The sequence below is a fragment of the Sardina pilchardus genome, chromosome 20 (assembly GCF_963854185.1).
Source record: "Sardina pilchardus chromosome 20, fSarPil1.1, whole genome shotgun sequence".
NCBI lineage: Eukaryota > Metazoa > Chordata > Actinopteri > Clupeiformes > Clupeidae > Sardina > Sardina pilchardus.
Window position 1 is genome coordinate 17927433 of NC_085013.1, and position 23453 is coordinate 17950885.

The 23453-nt window shown below is 42.5% G+C and overlaps 1 protein-coding gene and 1 long non-coding RNA gene across 2 annotated transcripts in view; one reads left to right on the top strand and one right to left on the bottom strand.

Moving 5' to 3' along the window:
• Positions 1-23453, bottom strand: part of alk (ALK receptor tyrosine kinase) — a 60350-nt gene that overhangs the window by 28657 nt on the left and 8240 nt on the right. Inside the window, exons 2-6 of the mRNA XM_062522785.1 lie at positions 15415-15546; positions 11585-11722; positions 10863-10966; positions 8687-8862; positions 7032-7117 (exon numbers count right to left, since the gene is read on the bottom strand). Coding sequence (XP_062378769.1) covers positions 7032-7117; positions 8687-8862; positions 10863-10966; positions 11585-11722; positions 15415-15546 — 636 coding nt within the window. The remainder of the gene's footprint in view (positions 1-7031; positions 7118-8686; positions 8863-10862; positions 10967-11584; positions 11723-15414; positions 15547-23453) is intronic.
• On the top strand, positions 18508-20030 carry LOC134067494 (uncharacterized). The gene is made up of 4 exons (XR_009936510.1): positions 18508-18644; positions 19061-19160; positions 19259-19362; positions 19658-20030. It is a non-coding gene; the product is annotated as an uncharacterized LOC134067494 (long non-coding RNA).

The following is a 23453-nucleotide window of genomic DNA, read 5'->3' on the forward strand; positions in this document are numbered from 1 at the left end:
CTTCTTCATACGAAGAAATGCTTTTGCACACGAAGAAAAGACTGCAGTCCGTGTTAAGATAGACAGTTAAAGAGTACTTGTTGTAAAACATTTGATTAATAATAATATAAAAAAGAATGACTCTACATGAACAGCAATAGGTTGGACTCTTGCGTCTTACAGTATACATTGATTTTTCAAGACAATAAGAATACAGGGGGGCAGTTCTGGTGTTAATATGGTTTTGTTTTTTTTAAACGTACATTTTTTTAAACTTACATAAAATACTGTCCTGCAGCTTATACACAATGCGGCTAATACACAGGAAATTACTGTACAGAAGACATGACGCTAATTCTATTAATTCACTAGCTCATGATTGCTTATGGTGGCATATCCGGTTGCATTGTTGTTTCCATACAGAGTAATCATCTACAGACTACTGCTGCTACTATTTCCTGCTGGAGAAATGAGCTCAAAACAACCAGGAACTGTTACGCGCGTAAATGATGATCCTTTGTATTCTCTACAAAACATGAAAATGCCAAAACCATGCAGGAATATGATACATGAATGAGAATGGTGAAATTAGTATTTATATGTGCACCAATCTTATCCAAAAAGCCATTTCTTTTTTTTTCAGTATGACTATAATTTGATTCAATTTGAATTATTACTTGGGTTGGCCATATACAGAATACTGTATGTTTTAATACCATAGTCAATTACAGTATACATGGCAAGTCAATTCAATGTAATTCTATGTTAACCTGGATTTTGATTGCATTTTACGATCACCGTCCACAGGTCCACTAATCACTAGTGGAGTAATGGTAGCTTGGCCAAATGATATGCAGAGCAGGATAGAGTAGACTTCATGGGATCAGGACAACAGTAAATAACACAGATTGTATTCTGCTTCTTGAATCCTTTGTCTTTCATTAGGCTATACCTTACAGTATATCACTCTTTGCATACATGTCCACAGATACCCAAACAGTATTTGTCATGTCAATGTTTTTTTCTGAAAATATTCTTGGTCTGTCTGTATGCTGCATAATTTCTTAAATGAAATCATGTTCTCTAACCGCTCCTTCAACTGAGTCCCCATGTGTGGGACTGGCACAGTTGCTGTGTGTGGGGTGGTCTCGTGATCAATGTTCAAGAAAACCCTTCTGAACTTGAAATAAAGCAATTTAGCTCATTGAGATTTTTAATGGAAACTCCAACTGAAAGATTAGACATTTTAATAGAGTCTAATGCGCTTTTTAAACATACAAATGATCCATTACATGAACCATAATCTTGACTAAAAAATATATAAGTTGCATTGATCTATGAAGAATGTGTCCTACGAGCTTGAAGACATACATCAACTCTGGTGGGCAGGCGAGGAGAGCATTCTAGAATTCATAAAGAACAGGATACACTTCCCTTTGGAACTCTAAAGAGGCCATGTGGATGAGCACCTTCAGTTTCCATAGTTACACTCCCATCAAAGGCAGTATAGTGCCATAAAGATTTTAAAGTAATGTAAAGGATCGCTCCGAGAGCCCCTCTCTGCATCTCCGCTGCACCAAGACAGATGGCAGAGCATTGCGCCCGCGCTGAAGGAGTCATGAGACAACTGCATGTTTCTTAATTACGGTGACAAGCCACATGAGCTCTGCCATTGTTTCGCTTGCCAGCTTCCCAGAAAAGACAGATCATCCGTTTCCCCCACACGACGCTCCTCTGACAATATGGGGCATTGTGAAAAATGCTCCCCCTCATCCCCAACCCTTAAATCATCTCCTAAAAACACTCCCGCCAAAGTATCCCCCCTAGCACTGAGAACTGGCATAATCCATCAACATCTAGCTTTGCCTGTTAGCCACAACCAGAAGAACAGCTTCTGTAGTATGCGAGTTTAGGAGGAGTGAAGTTGGAGCCCTCTCGAGTTGTGAAGCTTTGGGACAAGGTGACACTGCAGCCAAACTAACATAACGACTGTAGAGATTTCCACTGTTATAGCCTAGCAGAATATTGCATCAATGTTGCAATCGATAACTCTTTGTGTGATATCACGTCTCCCAAGGTGAATTTACCAAAACCAATCTACTTCTTGTTACTGTTGTAAAGGTAATATCCCTTTAAAAAAATAGGGATAAATAACACAGATAACAGATGCACAGAGAACACAGAATATTATGCCACTATGTGTGCATGCTTAGTGTCTCTCTCAGCATGATGTGGCCATGCTCATTGTCTCTCTCAGCTAAGGGGTCCTTGGACTGAAAAAAGTTGAAGACCCCCCATCATTTGAAGATATAGAACATTAGGGAATACAGAACATTTGAAGATACAGAACATTTGAACTCAAATCGAGCTAATGTGGACCAGTGTGCTGATTGCCTAACAACCATGACAGCTATAGATATGTGACGGCATTCTGAAAATAACACCAGGCCCAGAATAAAATAATCAGCTGGGGAAACTCCAAAACAAGACAAAAACTTTTCTTTCTCCCCCTCTCCTTAAAATCCGTGTCCAACTTTTCTCCACAATCAGGTGATGGGTAAGAGGCCATTTGTATTCCAGTGCAGTGGAGGTGTGACTGGGCGCTGGAGGCCGGAGCGGTGGCCAGATCTGCTGTCAGGATGTGTTAATGGGGGCGTCGGTGGCCAGATCTGCTGTCTGGATGTGTTAATGGGGGCGTCAAGCACCGCACAGTTCTGCGGCGATGGGAGAAGTGGCCCTATTATCCACACACAGCATGGGCAGCTTATAGGAGCCACTGATCCGAGGGAAAAAGCAAGGGACAGCGGGCACACACACACACACACACACACACACACACACACACACACACACACACACACACACACACACACAGACACACACACACAGACACACACACACACACACACACACACACACACACACACAGTTCCTCACAACACCATCACCTGCAAGCGAAATACTTGTGTAGAAGAAATGTGTACATGCTTGCCTATAGAAACTAAACATTCCAGGAATAGCTGCTGCCATCCACCACGGAAATGCCTGTAACTACATCAAGTTGAAGCACAGGCCCGAGGACAACACACTTCTCGCTGTTGAAATGGTGTTACGTGTCAAACAGTCGAGAGTCTGACAGACAGCTCACAATATGGCAGGCCAGGCTTCATTACAATGCAGTGTACTGTTGCTAGTCTGCTAACGTTTTATTTATTTTTTCTCATAATACAACATATTATGAGAATGCATTGCATCAATCTGTCAATCAACCAACCAACCAACACACCCACCATCTTTTTTTGGTTACATAATTAACTTGCTGTGTTTAAGTATAATGTTGCTTATTGCTTTGAGTATACTGAACTGAGTTGGAGAACTGAGAATTGATCAGCCCATCCCCGCATCACAGACAAATATTCTTACAGAGTGTATCCTACTAAATAACATTTGAAATATAGACTAGACTAAAGATAGTCTGTTGTGTTGTGAGCATGATATGTCATGGTTGTAAGTGATAACAAAATTCACCTTAGTATTTTTCTACCTGAGCAAGGCACCTAAAAGCAATCCTAGAAAAGTAACATAAGCAAATTCACTCAGACATATTGGGCCACATTCACCAATGTCTTCCTAATTTTTTTCTTAAATTTGTCATTGTGATTTGTTACAAAAGATATTTTGTAAGAAAAGTCTATGCTGGATGAGGTATTCTTAAACTGCAGAATGGCTATAAAATGGGAAAACATTTGTCATGCTTGACAGACCATAATGCTATATGAAATGAATAAATATTCAAAAACATTGTCAAATTATTCAGAAAATAAATATTGAAAAATATTTTAAATGATAAGTATAGTTATCATTTAACTCTCATAGGGGAGAATTCCCCCCATAATGCACACACCTGTAGAACTGACGAAAACACAATAACCACTAATTTTGCATAAACAAGTCAACACTCCAATGTGTGTAAGAGGCCTTGAATGGGCATCGGTTCCTCGGTTTCTCAAAGAACAAATTTGAAAATTGCATAAGTGGGTTGGTGAATGAGGCCCAATGATTTTTTGAAACGATCTGATTGGGATTTCGTCGTCCCACACTAAGAACACACAAGAAGCCGTCGTGACGTTGAACAGTGAGTGATGTGCTGTAGCTTATCTCAGTTACCACGGCTTAAGGTTTTTTATTTTTACGCTTTTGCAAATTCCCATTGTCATTACAAATCCTCAATTATAGCCTCAGTGTCTAATAGCACACGTTTAAATGAATACAGTAGTAAAAATGAATGAATACAATAGTTAAAAGCCCGAGCACAGGAAAATCTCCCTTGAGAACGAACGACCCGCCACAAAACATCCTGCGAAATACCAAACGGTAATCTGCTGCTTTATGATTGAGAGATGGTGGGGGTGTAGCAAATAGTGTTTTGTAATATGGCCATTCATTTGTGGAAGACAAAGGGAAAACTACTGAAAGCTTCTTTCAGTCCAGAACTCTTTGTCCCTGCTAATATTCACTGCACATATGAAGCTCATTAAAGTGGCCATTTCAATGGCAAGAAAGTATAATTATCATCCTCATCATCATTACCTCCATCAGTAGTTGTCTCCAACTCTCTCGCTAGACTTTTCCCCTCATCTATTAGCCTGGGAACTAAAAAGGCAAGCGTGGCTGTGGCGGTGGCTGCAGCTGTGTTGGGGGGTGGGGGGCATTGCAGGAGGTGGAATTGTTCATTTCTAATTAGTATAACATCAGTGGACTCGTCAACCTTCCTCCACAACCCTTCCAATTAAAGCAAAATGCAATATGCCTCTATAGGAAAAACTGAAATAGGAGCAATTTCTTGCTTCCTGTCCAAGATGCAAATCACTGTAGAGACTATGTTGTAAGGCTGTAACATAATTTGTTAATGTGATGAACTTAAGGGCAGTTCTTACTTTATTAACACCAGTAACATATGGCAATGAATTTTCAGGTTCTCCAATCCAAGGCTGCCGTGGGGATCAGTAAGTAAAATATGCTGTAAGTGCCAGTTTAAAACCAGAGAAAGGATGATTATAGTAGATTCTTAAACACTTTTGGTGGCCGATGAATAAATTGACGCATGAAGGCATTTACAGTAAGTACTGTAGGTAAAGGATATATGAGCTAGAATTGCATGTGTGTAAGATGTGGTACAAAGATTGAGATTTAAGATTGAGCTTTAGTCTGGGGGGTCTGTGCTGTACTTCTACTGCACAAGAGGCATGATCAATGGACTCTTTACGAATTTGGATAGTCTTTCAACCAATCAGACCAAAGGTTGGTGGATAAGCTTGTTTGTGATTGGTTCCAGCAAACGTGGACAGGAAGCGGGAGAGATAAATGTGCAGGTTTCCAGCCTGAGCTGCAGAGCGAAATCCAATCGCCGGCAGATCGGACTGGGTTTACCCAGTCTATGGTTTATCCGGTCTGTGTCAGGATTGCACAGGAGTCCATTAGGGACAGCAAACTCTGCAAACTTCTGTCTGCCTATGTGCTATTAAAGGGACACGATATGGTGTTTATGGGGTTGCCTCATGCCACCACTGTATAGGCATCTCTGAAGAATGTGAAATCAGTCACAAGAGCACAAGAGGACTTCAATGGGTATTCAAGTCTAATATTTTGATATTATTAAATTATAAAATGATGTGATGTCTGTGGTCTAGAGCGAGGTTATTGGACAATGTATCTGAAACCATTCTTGCATAAACTGCAACCTAAGGCATACAGTAGGAATAAGCAGGCTGATCCCAGAGGCACTGTTGCCAGCAAAATATGACAGTTCTGGGTGTCTGAATGCCCTGGGCAATCTCCCTGGTATGAGTTCTTCAGCGCTTGTGGATAAAATGCATGAAATTAAAGGAATGATGAATACTCATGCTTTTACCCTCATGAAAATGTTTCTTTTAACATACTGTATAGTACAACAAGTAAAGGAAAAGATGAAAACAAGTTTAAAGTGATTTAAAGGTGGAATATGGATTTCAGCTTTTCAAACTTTCAAAAATGACTTAGAAAAAGCAACAGAATGTCAAGATGCAACGGTCAAGATAGGAAGGTCAAAAATGCTGATGCCCTGTGCTGCTCTGATATCCACTAGAAGTCCGGGCCGGTTCTATTGTAATGCCACATTATTGCAACTATTTTCACAAAAATCCAAGACCGTGTAAACTAGTACAGTATGTATATTTGCCTCCAGAGGCACACTTCAGATATAAAAAAATCCACATACTGTATGCTGGAGCTGCTCATTCTCATACTATAAAATGCTTTTTCAGATGCAAACCCACGCTGCACAGATAGAGTGAGTGTGGCACACCAACAGGTGGGTGGTTGGCATCGCTATACAACACCACACAGGAAGAAGGACAGTCTGATCTGTACTGGCGCTCTAATTTCGTCTGCACCAATCTATCACAGAGGCCTAAAAACTCAAATCAGCTGAAGCAAGAAGTGAAATCAGCAGTACTTAAGGAGGAGATTTGGATTTAGAGTAGAGTGGGGTCCTGAAGCTCATTCTCACTCGGCGAATAAATGGGCTTAGCTTCTCTAATCCAATCCGTTTGCATTAATGATCTCGACTTCTGTTCTGCAGGCACCACGGCAGTTGTTGTGAGAGCATTCTAGGGCTCCCTGAACCATCCTGAGGAGTCTGCCTGATACATTTACCATTCTGCTCACAGCTCACAACTTTGAGGACCAAAGTTGAGCTAGCTGCTGGCTTTATCTCTTGTTTCTGGAGTGTCATTACTGACATAACAGCGGAATTACCATATGAATTAAACAGGGACTGGTGCTCGCTTTTCAATGTGGCATTTATTCTCCCTACTACATGTTTTCATTAAAAGAATGAACTTTCTTTGCAGACTCCACTGGGAAGCAGAATGAAAGGCTTCCTTAATGTGAAACGATCTGATTCAAAGTGTCACCAAAGTTGGAGCCTTCTACTTCAAGAAACAGCATACTGTTTTTCCCCCTCTCTGAATGATTTGGGGAGTAAGCAACACACTGAGTAGTATCATACTTACAAGAGAGAAAACAATCCATACTGAGGGAAAGATTATCCACTGCAAACGTGCTCACAGGCCCCGACGTGCTGAACTGGAGCCAAAACCTACAGAGTGACACAAACAGAGGAAAAGAGAGAAAGAGAGAGGAATAAAGGAGAGAGAGAAGTCATTATGCAGGTCAACGCGCACACACTATACATGGCACTATATGACACGACACGTCTCTGTGTAGTGCTGGACTACCTCCTCCGGCAATATGCCATGCCAATTAAGGATTTTTATCTTTTATGTGTTTGGCGTTTCATATGTGTGGTATTGTCTTGAGGCACTGGGTATCTGAATGCGTTCAGTGTTCAAGTTGAACTTTCTCCAGTCGCATTTTAAACAACGTATTAAACTCAATCAGCATTTCACACACCTCTATTTCAAAAGCCGAGTCGTTGATTGGGGCAAACAGGGCAACTAGGGGCAGGGCATGTGGTGTGTGTGAGGTCAATGCTACCATTCTGACTTTAATGACTGTGAGTGTCAATTCAGAATAATCAAGTCAGATAAAATAGAAAAAGAAAAAGGGGGAGGGGGAAAAAACAGAAAGTGAGGTTATACAATTTTAATCTACTCTCTACGGAGTGGGATTAGCCAGGGCCTCTACAAAGGAAGCAGCCTAATAAGACACATCAAGATGAAACAGGCTGCTGCTCCTCCACTGTCTCCTCAAGCCCACGAATCAAGAGCCATACTTAATTGAAGGGAAAGAGTGGATGAATGGGAGCGCGCTGCATTGATTTCTATATCCCTCCTCTGCTTTAAGAGGCAGTGATGCGAAGACCAAGGCACTGAGAAACATTAAAGAGCCAGGGCACAAGCTGAGCCCCATAGGGATTCATTAACATCTCCGGCAGAGGCTGAGGTTAGCTAGCAGAAATGGAATGTAAATCGCGAGACAATCAGCAAGACCAGTTCTCCAATACAGACTATCCTCAGCAGCAGCTGCAGCCTGCGTCAACAGGCCCATTTAGCCTGCTTCTTGCACTTAGACAAGTCTTCATCTACTGCAGGTTCTTGTGTACAACACCAACACTCCTCCCAGGCAAGTACCGGGAAGACATTTGCACCAGCAATTTTAATAAAGTAGTCGAGATAAACATCATAATCAAGAATGCTTTACTGGATGGGCTTTTGAAGGAAATCATACAGCACATCTGCTAGACCTAATAGCTACATTTTGCCAACAGCCAAACAACAGTCTAGACTTGTCTGTGCTAAACAAAAAACAAGAAAAATCTACAGAGGTTCAGGGAGGTACTGTTTTATCCAGTGGATGTATGTAATGAATGCAGTGAAGTATGCTAAATTCTGTTTACCACTGACTTCCAATTGAAAGTTTAAAGTCTGCTTTTGGTTTGCCACCATCTTTGGCATCAAAGTAGATGTCCTGGCAATAATGCAGATAAGACACTTCAGTGGTCACCACACATCAAGCCACGCCCCCATAAATCTTCTGCACCAAAACCAGCACTAATGGAACTATAGTACATTAAGTCAGACTCAGACTTATGGTCATTTAATTGAATTATGCCATATCATTAGAATAATAATTATTGTTGTCATTATTATTGTTGCTGTTGCTATTGTGGCTGTCTGCATTGAGCCTTTGCTAATCTGATTCTTACCAGTCAGCTAGGCCGTAGAGCGGGACGGTGATGAGCTGCCAGCCTCCCTGCTGCACCTTGGGCTCACTGCTGGACTGCCATTTTGTTTTCCATCCATCGGGCACTGTGCTGTTCTCCAGCAGGGACAGACTGAGCACAGCGTTGTGGGTTCCACCACCACACATCCAGAACCGAAGCTGCAGAGCGCAAAACAGATTAATACCCAACAGAACCAAACAGCGCAGAGCAGAGCATATCACAGCAATCAACAGTTGAGCCTTTATGCTTACCATACGATTATTTCAAGTATCTGAGGTTGGTGGTTCAACAGTGCAGTTTGTTTCAATAATACAATTAGAAGATAATTTGTGTTTCGCTATCATCCTGTCCTCAAGATGTTCTTGTGTGTGTTTGTACACAGACGTCCTTCAAGCTAAAGATCTCATTTCAAAAGATTGAGAGAACTTGAGCACACATGATAATAACAGCTAGATAAGGGAAAGAAACAGTCTTTGAAGGCTTCGTAGAGATCTCCTCTGAACCTCGTAAGCCCTCGTGGCAAAGAGTGGCTTGAGAAGAGCAGTGTTGAGATGAGAGCAAGGGAGGCAGAGGGATTGAAGTGCTAATCTGGAATCATGGCTGCTGCCCTGGGCTGGTGCCAGGCTGAGACCGCTGCGAGCTCTGCCCTCACACCGCCCCGGGCGCAGGCCATGCCAGGGAAGGGCAACGCTTCACATCTATCAGGGGGCTGCCACTCCAAATGTTTGCCAGCTCTCTTTCCTCTTCCTTCCTTTCTTTCTTTTCTTTCTTTCTTTCTATCTTTCTGTCTGTCTGTCTGTCACAAACCCCCTTCCCTCCTCCACTGAATCTCCTCCATATCTATCTCTCTCAGCTGCGTGTAGCTTTAAGGTGGTAATTTTTCTTCACACAAAACCTTCCCAACACACCCACATGTAACCTTTGTTTCCTCTAGCTTCCCTTCGGCAAATCTGTCTCACTTTCAAACCGTTCCCCCACAACAACTCACTTTTTCCTTCTCATTTGATCTGGGTAGCCTTTACTGCCCTCTGGCCTAAACGCCCTGACCTCTAATTCTTTTCCCAACAAAGATGGCCTAACAGGCATGGCTAAGGACCTTTGTCCATGTAAAGACATGCACATACTGTACATCACAGGCAGGCAGATTCTATTATACAGTATTTCCACATGAGCTGTGCTGCAGGCAAAGCGCAGCGATCCGCTCTAATCTTAAAATAGAAATACATACATCTAACGCTCCTCAGGATCACAGCAAACAGGGTTCATTATTTTTACATACATCAGATATTTATTAATCCACTGCTGCAGTGTTGTGTGTGTGCTTGTGTGTGTGTGCTGTGTCCTTAGTGATGCTGTCCCCATAGTGGCCCAATTAATGTGGGCTAAATGAGAGGGACGGCTGGCCTATGCTGCCTTTTGACCAGAACACTGAATATAATGAGCATTCTTCTCACAACAATGCTTCTGCCAATGTCCACAGACTGTGTTTGCTCATATGATCACTGGCATGTCTCATCCATTACCTCTATGTATCCAGTCCCTTCATGTGCAGCCACACAGCAGGACCTGTCTGTGCTTCACTTGTCACACGATTGTGTGTGTGTGAGAGTGTGTGTGTGTGTGTGTGTGTGTGTGTGTGTGTGTGTGTGTGTGTGCTGTGTGTGCGTGCGTGTGTGTGTGTGTGTGTGTGTGTGTGTGTGTGTGAGAGAGAGAGAGAGTGTGTGTGTGTGTGTGGGTGTGTGTGTGAGAGTGTGTGTGTGTGTGTGTGTGAGTAAGTGAGTATGTCTCTGTGTGTGTGTGTGTCTGTGTGTGTGTGAGAGTGTGTGTGTGTGTGTGTGTGAGTAAGTGAGTATGTCTCTGTGTGTGTGTGTGTGTGTCTGTGTGTGTGTGTGTGTGTGTGTGTGTGTGTGTGTGTGTGTGAACCTTCTTCTATATGTGCCTGTAGGAGGTTGAAGCGTGCTTGGTGCTTGCTTGTTTTAAATGTGTAGATGGAGGCTTTCAAGCTTAACCTGGCAGAGAGTTGGCCACCAGAAGACAGAGGGATTTTGTGTCCTCAAGTTTTGGGAGTTTTGAGTTTGTGTGCTCATTTAGTCGGCAGAACCAAAGGGAACCAGAGAGGGCTAAAGCAGAGCAGAGGGTAGTAATGAATGATCTCTACCGAGCACATGGCGTTCCGGAGAGGCGGCGAGAAGAACGGGCTCCGCAGCAGCGCTGTTCCTCGCTGACCTCGAGACTGACCGTTATCCACCGTCAGCACGGCCCCTGAAGGACAGCCACGTGAGGTGCACACAAGCAGGTAAACACAGATACACGAGAGAAAAAGGACAAAACACAGGAAGACATTTGTGCGCAGATACTTTACAGCATGTCGGGCTCGGTAAACTCTGACAAGATAAGACATAATAACAACAATGGTTCCATGTTTCGCTGTGGGGGAAAACTATCAATCACAGCTCAGTGATGTGTGCTTGCCTGATACTAACATTCACTGAAAGGATTCACACTGACGTCTGTGAACAACTAATTCATTTCCTGCAGGGTTTTGCACGTGTACTGTATATCTCCCCCTAATCCACATAATAGTGTACTATTGTGAATACTACTGTACTCAGTTTGCCACGACTGATCCCACATACAGATGGACAGGGTTCAGACTTCAACTCCTCAACCTGAACCATCCTCAGATTACATCAGAAACATCCTGCTCTACTCTATTGAGAATTTAAATACTGTTATCCCAGCTCAAACTCATCTGAGATATGATCTGGCGTGCAAGACGAGGCTACCCCCCCCCTCCCCCACGAAACCTTTTTGTCTGGTTCTTGACACATGCGGTGACACCAGCAAAGATTTGATCAGGAAAGGCCTCGCTTGGAGTACCTGAAGAAGATGGACAGCTGGATCTGATGCTCTTGGGCAAAGATGGCTGAGACCTCCAGGATGGGCCTTTGCCAGCTATAGTCTGCCAACCACAAAGGCCGTCTTCAAAAGAGCAGTAACTGCCATTAAGGAACTGACCTGTGCAGCACCAGGGAACAAAGAGAGCAAAACATAGCGTTAGGAGCGTGCTAACTACTGTATAGCGGAGGCAAGAACTAAGGAATAGGTAAGTGGTGAGGAACATCACAGAGAGAGAGAGAGAGAGAGAGAGAGAGAGAGAGAGAGAGAGCGAGAGAGAGTGTGTGAGAGAGAGAAGAAGCAAAAAAGAGAGAAGAAGAGCTGAAAAGAGGCGAGTGAGAGAGACACACACACACACACACACAGTAGGGTCTGAAGGGTTGATCCCTGGGCTTTGAGTGAGTTTCGGGGCTGAAGAGAAGAAGCTTTACACTTCAGAAGGAGATGAAGTGGGGCGAGCGGGAGAGGGGGAGGAGCGTACAGCACGAGAGCAAACGAAGGAAGAGCGATAGAAGAGTGGGAAAAGAGGAGAAGCTCACTAGGGGATCCCAGGGATACAGCCCCACTGCAGGCAGCAGATCCTCCGCACTCGCTGCACTTTGTACTGACGCCTTCTGAGCTTAATCAGAGACATGGCGCTAGAATACATAGCACCCTTTACCAAGGGAGCGAGGCGGCGAGCTGGGGCTGCCTTTGCTACCTACCCAGGTGAGCTTCCAACAGTGTGGCGTGTATTTGTTTAAACTGGCAAAGGAGCAGCTGGTTGTCAGTGGATAAGTGTTACACATGTGACTGCTCCCGTAGGAACGTGTGCTAGCTTAACTGCTTTATATGGTAACCCCTTAGGTAATGATGGACCCATTCTAACATAAGAATACCTTTAAAGGGGATTAGACTGGGGCCTACTCTGTTACGTGTTTGTAGGTACTATGAGCGGGGACAAAAATGACAAAAATTGGTATCAGTCTCAATATTGTGAGTAGCTAGCATGCTACCAATCTAAGAGTACTTTCAGGATCCTTTTTAAAGAAACATAGTATCATGAATTGCACCTATTTCATATATATATATATATACATGTGTATATATACAGTGGGTATAGTAAGTATTCACACCCATGCTAAAGTTGACTAAAAAGAGGAATATAAAATCAGCTTTTGAGAATTGATTGTAATGCCTTAATTCAAAAAATGAGTAAAAATCTAACCACTAAGGACACTAATTTTCTTTGTGATTGAAGAATGTATCGTAAATAGATAAATGTTCTTCCTTAAATACAGGTTGCATAAGTATTCAATCCCTTTGTTAAATTCCCATAGGAGCAGGAGGATTTTTTATATGTTTTTATTTTTAAAGGCCAGCTATTTCATGGATCCAGGATATTATGCATCCTGATAAAGTTCCCTTGGCCTTTGGAATTAAAATAGCCCCACATCATCACATACCCTTCACCATAGATAGAGATTGGCATGGTGCTTTTTCCAGTTAGCCTATTAGCCTGTTTGATTTGCATTGAGCTCAATGAGCTCAATAGTGTCCTTAGCGGTTTGATTTTTACTCATTTTTTGAATTAAGGCATTACAATCAATTCTCAAAAGATGATTTTATATTCCTCTTTTTAGTCAACTTTAGCATGGGTGTGAATACTTACTATACCCACTGTATATATATATATATATATATATATATATATATATATATATTTTTTTTAATTAAAGACTAGTGAGAGTGTTGGTAGTTACTTGTTGCTATTGTGAAAAAAGGTTGAATTCCAATGTTAAAATTGTGCACCAGTGCTGCGGCTGGCATTCATACATTTTTATAGGAGGGAATTTTTCTCAGTCTGTTTTTCTCCTGCTGTTCTCTCTCTCTCAAATAGGCATCAGCGCCCACAAATGAAATCTGATTTAATTTTGTGCTCGTCATTGATCCATGAACCATTTGTTAAGGAGAGAAGCCCCAGTCATCTGCAGAGGTGAGATGGAGGGAGTGAGGAGAGAAATGATAGCCATTAACCATGGGAGTGTAAACATATCGACCCAGCCACCATCAAGCCTCAAGAGCGCCGAGCAGCCTCACCAGGGCCCAGCGTAGGGGAACATGTGTGTGTGTGTGTGTATTTGTGTGTGTGTGCTTGTATGCTTGCGTGCATCCGTGCGTACGTGCATGCATGTGCGCGCACGTGTGTGTGTGTGTGTATTTGTGTGTGTATTTGTGTATGCCTTTGTGCATGCTTGCACTGAGTATGCAATTGTTTGAGTCTGTCTATGTTTGTGTGTGTGTGTGTGTGTGAGAGAGAGTGTGTGTGTGTGTGTGAGAGAGAGAGAGTGCCTGAGAGTGAGAGAAACAAAGAGAGAGAGAGCAACAGCACAGGGGAGAGATGAGTGGAAGAGATGATACAGGAGCTGCTTGAAATATTTCCCTCATATTCCTTTCTTCTTTGTTTGTGGTTTGAACTGGTTTTGTTTCAGACTCAACAAATGAATGATCTGTGAATGCATAAGCAGGCAATGAGCACGGGATCATAAAGAATAGCTAATTAGCAATGGCGAACGACATCTTTTGAAAAGGAGGGCGGCTATGAACAGTAGAGCAGCGGTGGTGTAGCTTCAAACAGCAGGGGGCACAGAAACGACAGAGAGAGCAGAGAGAGTGAGAGAGAGAGAGATAGAGAGAGGGAGGGAGGGGCGGAGGAAAAAAAGAATGATAGGAGGAAGTAATCGGAAGGAGTGACCGAGGGAGGAGAGATGAGCGAAGAACCCTTGAAACGTATTGATTTGGAAAATGACGGAGAATTGTATAGGAAGATGATAATATGTAGGGCATCTGCCATTGGCTCTCATCATCAATTTCTTGGGGGAGAGATAGCTCATAAAGTCCAGTGTGGGAGATCGAAACAAGGCAATTAGATGTAATGAGTATTTGGATTCTCCACCCATTCTCATGAGACATCACCTTCCTTGTCAAGCACAAGGAGTCGTCTCTTCTCTCCAGTGAGCTCAACTTTCTAACTCAGTTCAGCATATTTGAATCAAATAAAAGTGTGAAAGTGTTTCAGGGTTGGTCCTCTGAAACTCACAGAAAAGTGTGTGTATTTGTGTGTGTATTTTTTTAAGGAGTGTCCACACAAGTTCAAGAGAAACAATAATGTTGATGATGGAAGATTTGTGTTCTTATTTCAACATAGGTCACATTGTATAACAGTCTCTGCCAAATGAGTACATTTAAATGTAAACGAGACAATCTTTCCTAATTCACTGTAATTAAAATACATTAATTAGCCCTGTGCATGAGGACTGGAATGAACCTTGCGTCCTGCTATTTTTGCACACAGATGCACACCATGGTGGTGCTAGTGACTATGATGGATGACATATTAATGATATGGCCATGAGGTAGTCCAACCATTAAGCCCCTAGTCCTGTCTGCAATCACGCTTTAGCCATACCTCCCGCCCTCACAGAGAAACATCTACATGGAAACACCTTGCGCATGCAACTTGTGGACATTAAGAAATATTAAGTATTTATGTAAGCTAACTATTACTAGTGTGTGTGTATATATAAATATACACACATACATATACACATACATATATATACATATACACATACAGTACTGTACACATACTGTATATACATATACACACACACACACACACCATGCAATACATGTAATAAGGTAATGAATGACAACAGCGTTCAAAAAGGCTCATTTAAATGACAACTATCACACAGGCCATCATTTATTCAAATGAGCCATTTTCCAGCAGATTGAACCGGTGCTCCCACTGGGCTGTACTCTGTACTCACGGCAGGGGCTGCCTTCGTCGTCCCCCCGCGGGCAGTCCACCCTGAAGTCACACAGCTGCTCCAGCGCGATCTCTGGGCCTCCCTGGCACTGGTAGCGGCCCTGGAGTGTGATGCGCATGCTGACAGACGAGTCTGGAAACACAGAGGACAATACTAAAACACCACTAGTACTACAGTAGTACTACTAGTACTACTACAGAGACTACTACCACTACTACTGCTGCTACTACTATAGAGACTACTACCACTACTATAGAGACTACTACTACTACTGCTACTACTACTACAGAGACTACTACCACTACTACCACTACTACTACTGCTACTACTTTGGTGACAAGTAGTAGTATTACTACTCCTACTTATTATAATAAAAAAGTGAAAATGCTTAATGCAATCTACAGAAATTCAATTCAAAACAATGAAATGAACTTTGCTTGCTTTGCTACTGTGTATCTAGAGAACTGGCTTTGCAGACAAACAATCAACAAAGCCACACTACATTGCACTGAGTATTATTTTACCCTCCCAATCGGTCTACACTGCACTTCCCTTGGGGACGTGCGGTCACTGTGCCTGAATTAAAGACTGTCGCTGTCTGGTTTACACGCCCTGCACATTTGATGCCAGCAAAATGCTCTATCTCTTTGAGAGGGTGTTATGTTAGGCTGGAGTGCATCCTCCATGACTGTTGTCAGATGATGACATCACATCTAGCGAGTCAGCCAAAGAGATAGTTAGATGAGAGGCTTAGATCACTCCAGGTATTGTGTTTACAGTAATAGAGTCATTGCTCCCCCATACCATATCATATGCACAAATATATATTTTAAAAAAGACTTATAATGATTAATAATAATTTATTCTTACATTTGACTAAAAAGTGGAAAAGATGGTTAAATATACATTTAGTGGTTCTGAATGCTAATTTATAAATGGAATTCAATCATTACTCTATCAGCAGCATTGAAGACATTTCAAAAATGATTAAATGTTAAAGACTGTCTCCTAGGGCTTTGACTTTTGGCCAAAAATCATATTCGAAGTTCGTTTGTTTATTAATATCAAACTTCGAATGTATTCGAATATTTGTTAATAATATTTTGACCATTATTTTTACGCTATTGAAAAACACGCAGCATTCGTTAAAGGAATACGCCACCCAAAAATGAAATTAAGCTAGTCTCGGTCACCCCCAGAGTTAGAACAGTGAAAAAAACCCGGTTAAAATCCGTCCGGGCATTCTCCTGCTTTGGGAGCAGCGATGTTAACTTTAGCTTAGAACAGTTGCTGTAGATGAAGCGTGTCAGTGAGCACGTCCTCCAAAAAAGTGACCGAGACGTCTACATTTTTTTCTAAATATATTTTGGGAGCCGTGTGTTCAAAACGAGTACAAATCATAATGCAAAATCGAACGAGACTATTACCTGGGGCAGATCTTTACTTGGAACTATTTTCAGCCTCATCGCCGACGAAGCACCGCTAGCTAGGCGCAAAGTTCTCACGTAGCAGTCTTGTAAACTCCCAACTAGCTTCGACTGGAACTTCACAAGTGGTGCTACGTGAGAACTTTGCGCCTAGCTAGCGGTGCTTCGTCGGCGATGAGGCTGAAAATAGTTCCAAGTAAAGATCTGCCCAGGTAATAGTCTCGTTCGATTTTGCATTATGATTTGTACTCGTTTTGAACACACGGCTCCCAAGATATATTTAGAAAAAAATGTAGACGTCTCGGTCACTTTTTGGAGGACGTGCTCACTGACACCCTTCAACTACAGCAACTGTTCTAAGCTAAAGCTAACATCGCTGCTCCCAAAGCAGGAGAATGCCCGGACGGATTTTAACCGGGTTTTTTTCACTGTTCTAACTCTGGGGGTGACCGAGACTAGCTTAATTTCATTTTTGGGTGGCGTATTCCTTTAAGCTGAATTTCCTTAACCTGCTCTCCCTCCGTCACTCTGTCACTCATGCATCTGTGTCTCTCTCTCTCTCTCACACACACACACACACACACACACACCTACACAGCCCCTCAACTCCGTGCACACCGCGTCTGTCTCCATGAAAACGAGATCCCTGGAAGCTTGATTGCACCGATGCACATAACGTTCCCCGGGTGGAGGCACTATGCGTACAACTTGCCTAAACTCACTCTCCATGGCCCGCTTTCTCTCGTCCTCCCACATGCGCGGTCTATGGACACCCTTCCCTCGACATGCATCCTAAACATTCACAATCGTGAAATCAATGACGCATAGAAGACAACAAGCTAAATTATCCGGTTAGCATGATTAGCATGCTGCACAGATTAAAACTCTTGCATTCAAGTTGACTGACCATCTCAATACCAATGTCTTCCAACTCCAAGGCCTGTCCCAATGAGGAAGTTACTATTAGTTTACCTTGAAACTTACACACACGCGGGGAAACTGAATAGTCAAACCAGTAGAGTGATAAGCTAGCCACCTATGCTACTTTGTTTACAATATTTTGAGGCTTCAACCCTTTTAGGTCTAGGCCTATGCTTCAACCAGACAGCTGAATTAAAGAGGTGAAGTCGTAATATGAATAGTCTATGTCTTTGTCAATGGCAAGATCGGAATTTAATAACGTTCAAGTTGTTTCCATTCCGTAGCCTAACTCAAGAGATGTCAACAGTAAGCTCACTCGCTAACATCACCTACAGGAGCCCAGATGACTAGTAATAGCCTTGCTAATGAGCTCGTGATTCACGACTTTACCAGATGTGAGAAAGCTGCTGAATCTGAATTGAAAACAACGTTTGCATGCAAACACTGTACAAAAAATAATGCCCATAACAGGTTCGAATATAGCTGGGTTTCAATCACGTGATTATTATGACGCGCCACGGCGGGACGATTTGAGATGGAGGGCAGGAAGTAAACAATGGACCACCGTCTACCGTTGCAGACAGTCTGTATTGTACTGAAATAGACCCAATAAAAGAAGGCAATGAAGCCAAATTGGCCAGAGGACGAAAACATAATCCTGCTAGAGGAATACAACAAATGAAAAACTATATTGAAAAGCAAATTTGGCTCACATATAATGGTAAAACAAAGAAATTGGGAGGAAATCACTGCAAAAGTGCAAGACGTACGGTGGTGAGGTGGTGGCTAGCTACACGAAGTAGGCTACAACAAAGTTAGAAAATCTAACGGTTATGGCCAAGAAGGAGATGTCCTGCCTTGGGAGTGAATCAAATGGAAAAGGTAAGGTTTTTTTTTTAAAAAAAACGCTTACGCTATGTTTATTAGCTGCATAGGCTACAAAAGATGACGTTAACTATCTAGGCCTAACTCATGCTTAGATTGCCCATAAAAGTTATCGTTATACAGACTTGGTAGGCCTAATTGACATAGATCATTATCTTCTTAATTTGTCTTTTGTAATCAGTAATGGCGATTACATTTTTCTCTAACGAACTTTTAACCTGATTTCATTCTTTATGCTATGGATATGAATTATAATAATAGCCTATGATCAGCCGTTAACGTTAACGTTAGCTAGTCAACGTTAGCTAACTGACGTCCGTTTAAAACTTGCTGGCTTATAACCCGATTCTGGTTACCTAATGTTGGGCCTGCTAACGACGTTTATTCCATAATTATGAATATATTTTATTCAGGGGGTGTCCTAGCTCCAGCTGCAATGGTCGCTGACATGCATTGGACGCACCCAGTGATGGGGAGTGCTGGTGGACAGGATCTGCGCGTCCTATCAGAAAGGTAGCCTAGTCTGATAACAATATATTGAGTCTAGCAGCTAAATGCGTTAGTGACCGTAGTGTTATGACTGTATAGCTAACCATCAAAACCTTCTGCAGTGAGTCAGACCTTCGGCAGTGAGCCAGTCAAAGAAATGAGTGAAGCGATAGTGCCCGTCATCCTGTCTATCCTCCGCCAGCCCAGCGTAAAAGAGAGCGGAAAAGTAAGTTAGGCATATTGATGCTACTGTGTTTCCTATTAAAATGTTAAGCCTACATATTATAATCCTAAACATATTGTATCAAATACAGATGTTCTCACTAAGTCGGCATATGCGATTTAGGCTTGGGTGGACTGGGTAGGTAGACCCAGGCCTAACTTTTGTGCTCACACATAATGTCAAACAAACTTATACCCCGCTGACCACTTCGCACATTTCTACATCTCGTTGCAGTGCAGCTACAAGCTAATGTCACCAGACCTAATTAGGCTATTGTTTCCTTTTCTTTTCATTACAGGAACAACGACGAACCATTGAATCAACAGAGGACGTGTTGGCTCTCCAATAAGAAGTTTTGCTGTATCAGAGATGTAGAAATAGATACATTGCTTCAGAAAATTAGAAATAGATAAATTCGAAATAGAAGTTACATTGACATTGACTGACGAGGTCCTTCCATTTAATAAATACTATTCGTCATTAAATGTGTATTGCCATTTCATTTATGACATGCAATCAAATGAGTCGGACTGACTGTGATTCATAATAGTGATTTAATCATCTTCTGCAATTTAGTTGTTGACCATGGCGTAGCGCTCAGTGGATAGCCTAGGCTTGCAGTACTGTAGCCTACGTCGTTCATTGACTGCACGAGTTTTGCACAGACTGAAGTTATAGCTCTCCTGTTGTATGGAATTGAAGATTAACACAATGATATCACTCACAACTAATAGGCTAGTCTACATATTTAAGTCAAACAGCCTCAGGCCTATTTAGACAACTTGCCTGAGGTCTGTCCCCGTTCCTGAAAGGTGTTTCTTTCATCCAGAAGAGGCGCGTCATGCGTGCTTTCAGGCCACTGTGCCACAACGTTGATTATCTTGCTTTCGTGATTACAAATGAACTGTATTGATGTATTTATTATTTATAAATTAATGATCGCCAACAGGCGTTTGAGACGTTATGAATTATTACGCTGCAGACTGTGTGGAAGACGTCTGCCACCACAGACGGATCCTGTTGCATTAAAAACAGATAGGAGCCTATACGTCTGGTAGCGCACAGTTGCGGAAAGTACGGTGGTCCAACTCGAGACGGTAAGATAACTCACAAATTGACTGCCGGTGAAATCAGTAGCCTGACCGCGCATCAATGTATCAACGGGGGAATATACGGGTCAGTGTCGGCTGAATAGGCTGTATACGTTCGTTATGATGAATTGGACTCGGACATATTTTGATTACGCCCTAACTGATAGCCCCAAACTGTTTGTGCAAACGATTTAATGGTCCTTAAATCAGATTTTAAGGGAACATGTTAACTGAAGGTGCTTTGTGCAACCGACTCCTGATCCAGCTGTTCAGTCCCTGCCCTCCATCTGAATTTCGAACGCTATTTTCGAATTTTGAAGTAGCATTGTGACACAGAGTGAAACCAAGCTATTAAGAGCTGCCTAAAATTCGTTCGAATATCATGTATTTTTCAAAAATTCGAATTATATTCGAATAACGAAGTTCGGAGTCAAAGCCCTACTGTCTCCACTGCGTAACATGTTCTTCACATCACATTTAATATCAACAACAGCCAAAACTAGCCCTGTGTGATCTGCTCCAGATGCAATGGTTGGATGAAAAGAGTCTCCTTCCCTGTTTGCAACTGTTGTAGAGAATAGCGATAAATCAGCACATCTGACAGCACAATCACATGTTGTTTGCATAGCATCCGTTGGCAAAGCACAGTGCAGACAGAGCAAAAACAAAAGCGTTTACGGTTCATGTGGCAGAACTGGATCTCAGTGAGACTAGCACCCAAGGTCACTGGATAGCATCAATGGGACTAAAGAGATACCGTCTGCATTTTGCATATCTATGCAAATCACGCAGGAGCAGCACTAGGCTGCATGGCTCCCTGAAGGAGGAAAAATGAATTGTTCACTTTGACATCATTTTCAGATCATGATAGAGAGAGAGAACAGTTTCTCTAAAACACAAACACACAGGCACGCACACGCACAGTATACACACACACGCACACACACGCACACACACACACACACACACACACACACACAAATACAAACACACACACACACACACACACACACACACACACACACACACACACACACACACACACACACACACACACACACACCTTTACTTTATTCATCAAAAAAGTACAAAATCTTCAGAAATCACTGCTTGCTATTTTATTCAAAGCACGGTTGATTTCCAGTTTTAAAAGCAGAGCTGCCTGGACTCTAAAGACCTCTGGGTTTAGTAGAAGTTTGCTCCCTCAGATACAGTATGATCTGCTAGTGTTGTAAATAAGAGGCTACTTGAAAATCAGTCCAGGTGTGAAGTAAGAAGTACATCTGATTAAAGCCAACTCCTATTAACCCCTGACAGTGAGGGGTGTTTATTATGGCCTATTATGGCCTCTCACCCATGTAGTCACCTACACCACCCTCAATATCAACACCACTCCCATACCCCCTCCATATCTCTATTCTTCATATGGCTCCATATAGTCTTCTACACCACTCCCATACCTACACCATATCTCTATTCTCCATATAGTCTCCTACACCACTCCCATACCTACACCATATCTCTATTCTCCATATAGTCTCCTACACCACTCCCATACCTACACCATATCTCTATTCTCCATATAGTCTCCTACACCACTCCCATACCTACACCGTATCTCTATTGTCCATATAGTCTCCTACACCACTCCCATACCCCCTCCATATCTCTATTCTCCATGTAGTCTCCTACGCCACTCCCAAACCCCTCCATATCTCTATTGTCCATGTACTGTAGCTCCATAGTCTCCTACTCCCATACCTACATCATATCTCTATTCTCCATGTGCCACCTTCTTGCCCAAATGAGTGCAGGCGGGCCACTCCTCCAACTCTCATAACTCTGGATCTTCCCAGTCGGCCATACAGACTGAAGCGATTCCAGCATCACGTAGCTCTCGCTCCTGTTGTGCAACCAGCACCTCTTTTAAAGTTTCCGGCGGAAAGCTTCATCCCCATCTACATGCGGTGAGCAAGAAACAGCCGCTCATGTAATCGTGCGGGCAATTAATGTCCCTGTTTCACGGCTCAGCATGGCGCGCTGGGGGAAAAGCCTCCTAATGGCCTTTTTAATCATAGTACGGATAAAGGGGAATGAATGAACGGCAGAAACAAACGGAAGAGGGAGATGCGGAAAACCAACACGCTGATTCCATTTGATTGAGAGGAGAGCTGAGGAGGCCCAGTGATTTATTAGCCAGTCAAGCTCCATTGTGTTTGTGAATAAACACTGTTTCCATGTATGCATGCATGTGTGTGTGTGTGTGTGTGTGTTTGTTTGTATGTGCACATGTATTATGTGTATAAGTAAATGGAATAATTAGTCATGTGTTAATGCAGAAGATGTGTTGGCTCTTGATGTGTGCAATGGAGTCACTGCTAATAAATACACCACATGAATCACCAAGACAACATGTGGACATTGAAAGGGAAGGGGCCACGGTTGGCTGGAGACTATTATGGCTTCTGAGTGATGGATGTCCACGGGAAATGTTTAACTGTCACCATTCCACTACGCGATATTTACAGGGCTGGCCGTCTGTTGCACACGTTCCCGAGAGCTATGAGTACTACTGCCAGCGCAGAGGAGAAGTCTGGCTGCAAGATAGCCAGAGATGAATTCAACTTTTTCAAATAACATTAGAGATTGAATTATCTTCAGAGGGGAATTTGAAATAGGTTCAAAATAGTGAAGACTTTTTGCAATATATTTCTGTCTGAATCTATCTATCTACAGTATATCTATATTCACACACACACACAAACACACACACACACACACACACACATATATATATCAAGTGATCCAAATGGCATACATAGGGTTATTTACAGTAGATTTCACAAATTTCACAAGAGAGCTAATAAGTAAGCCCGCCCAATGTCTTCTGCTCCACAGCAGCAGTCCGAAACAAAACAATGCTGCTTAGAGGAGAGATGTTTAATAATTCAACATGTTGTACGTTGTCTTGCCTGTCCTTGAGACCTGAAGTTAGAGACAGCC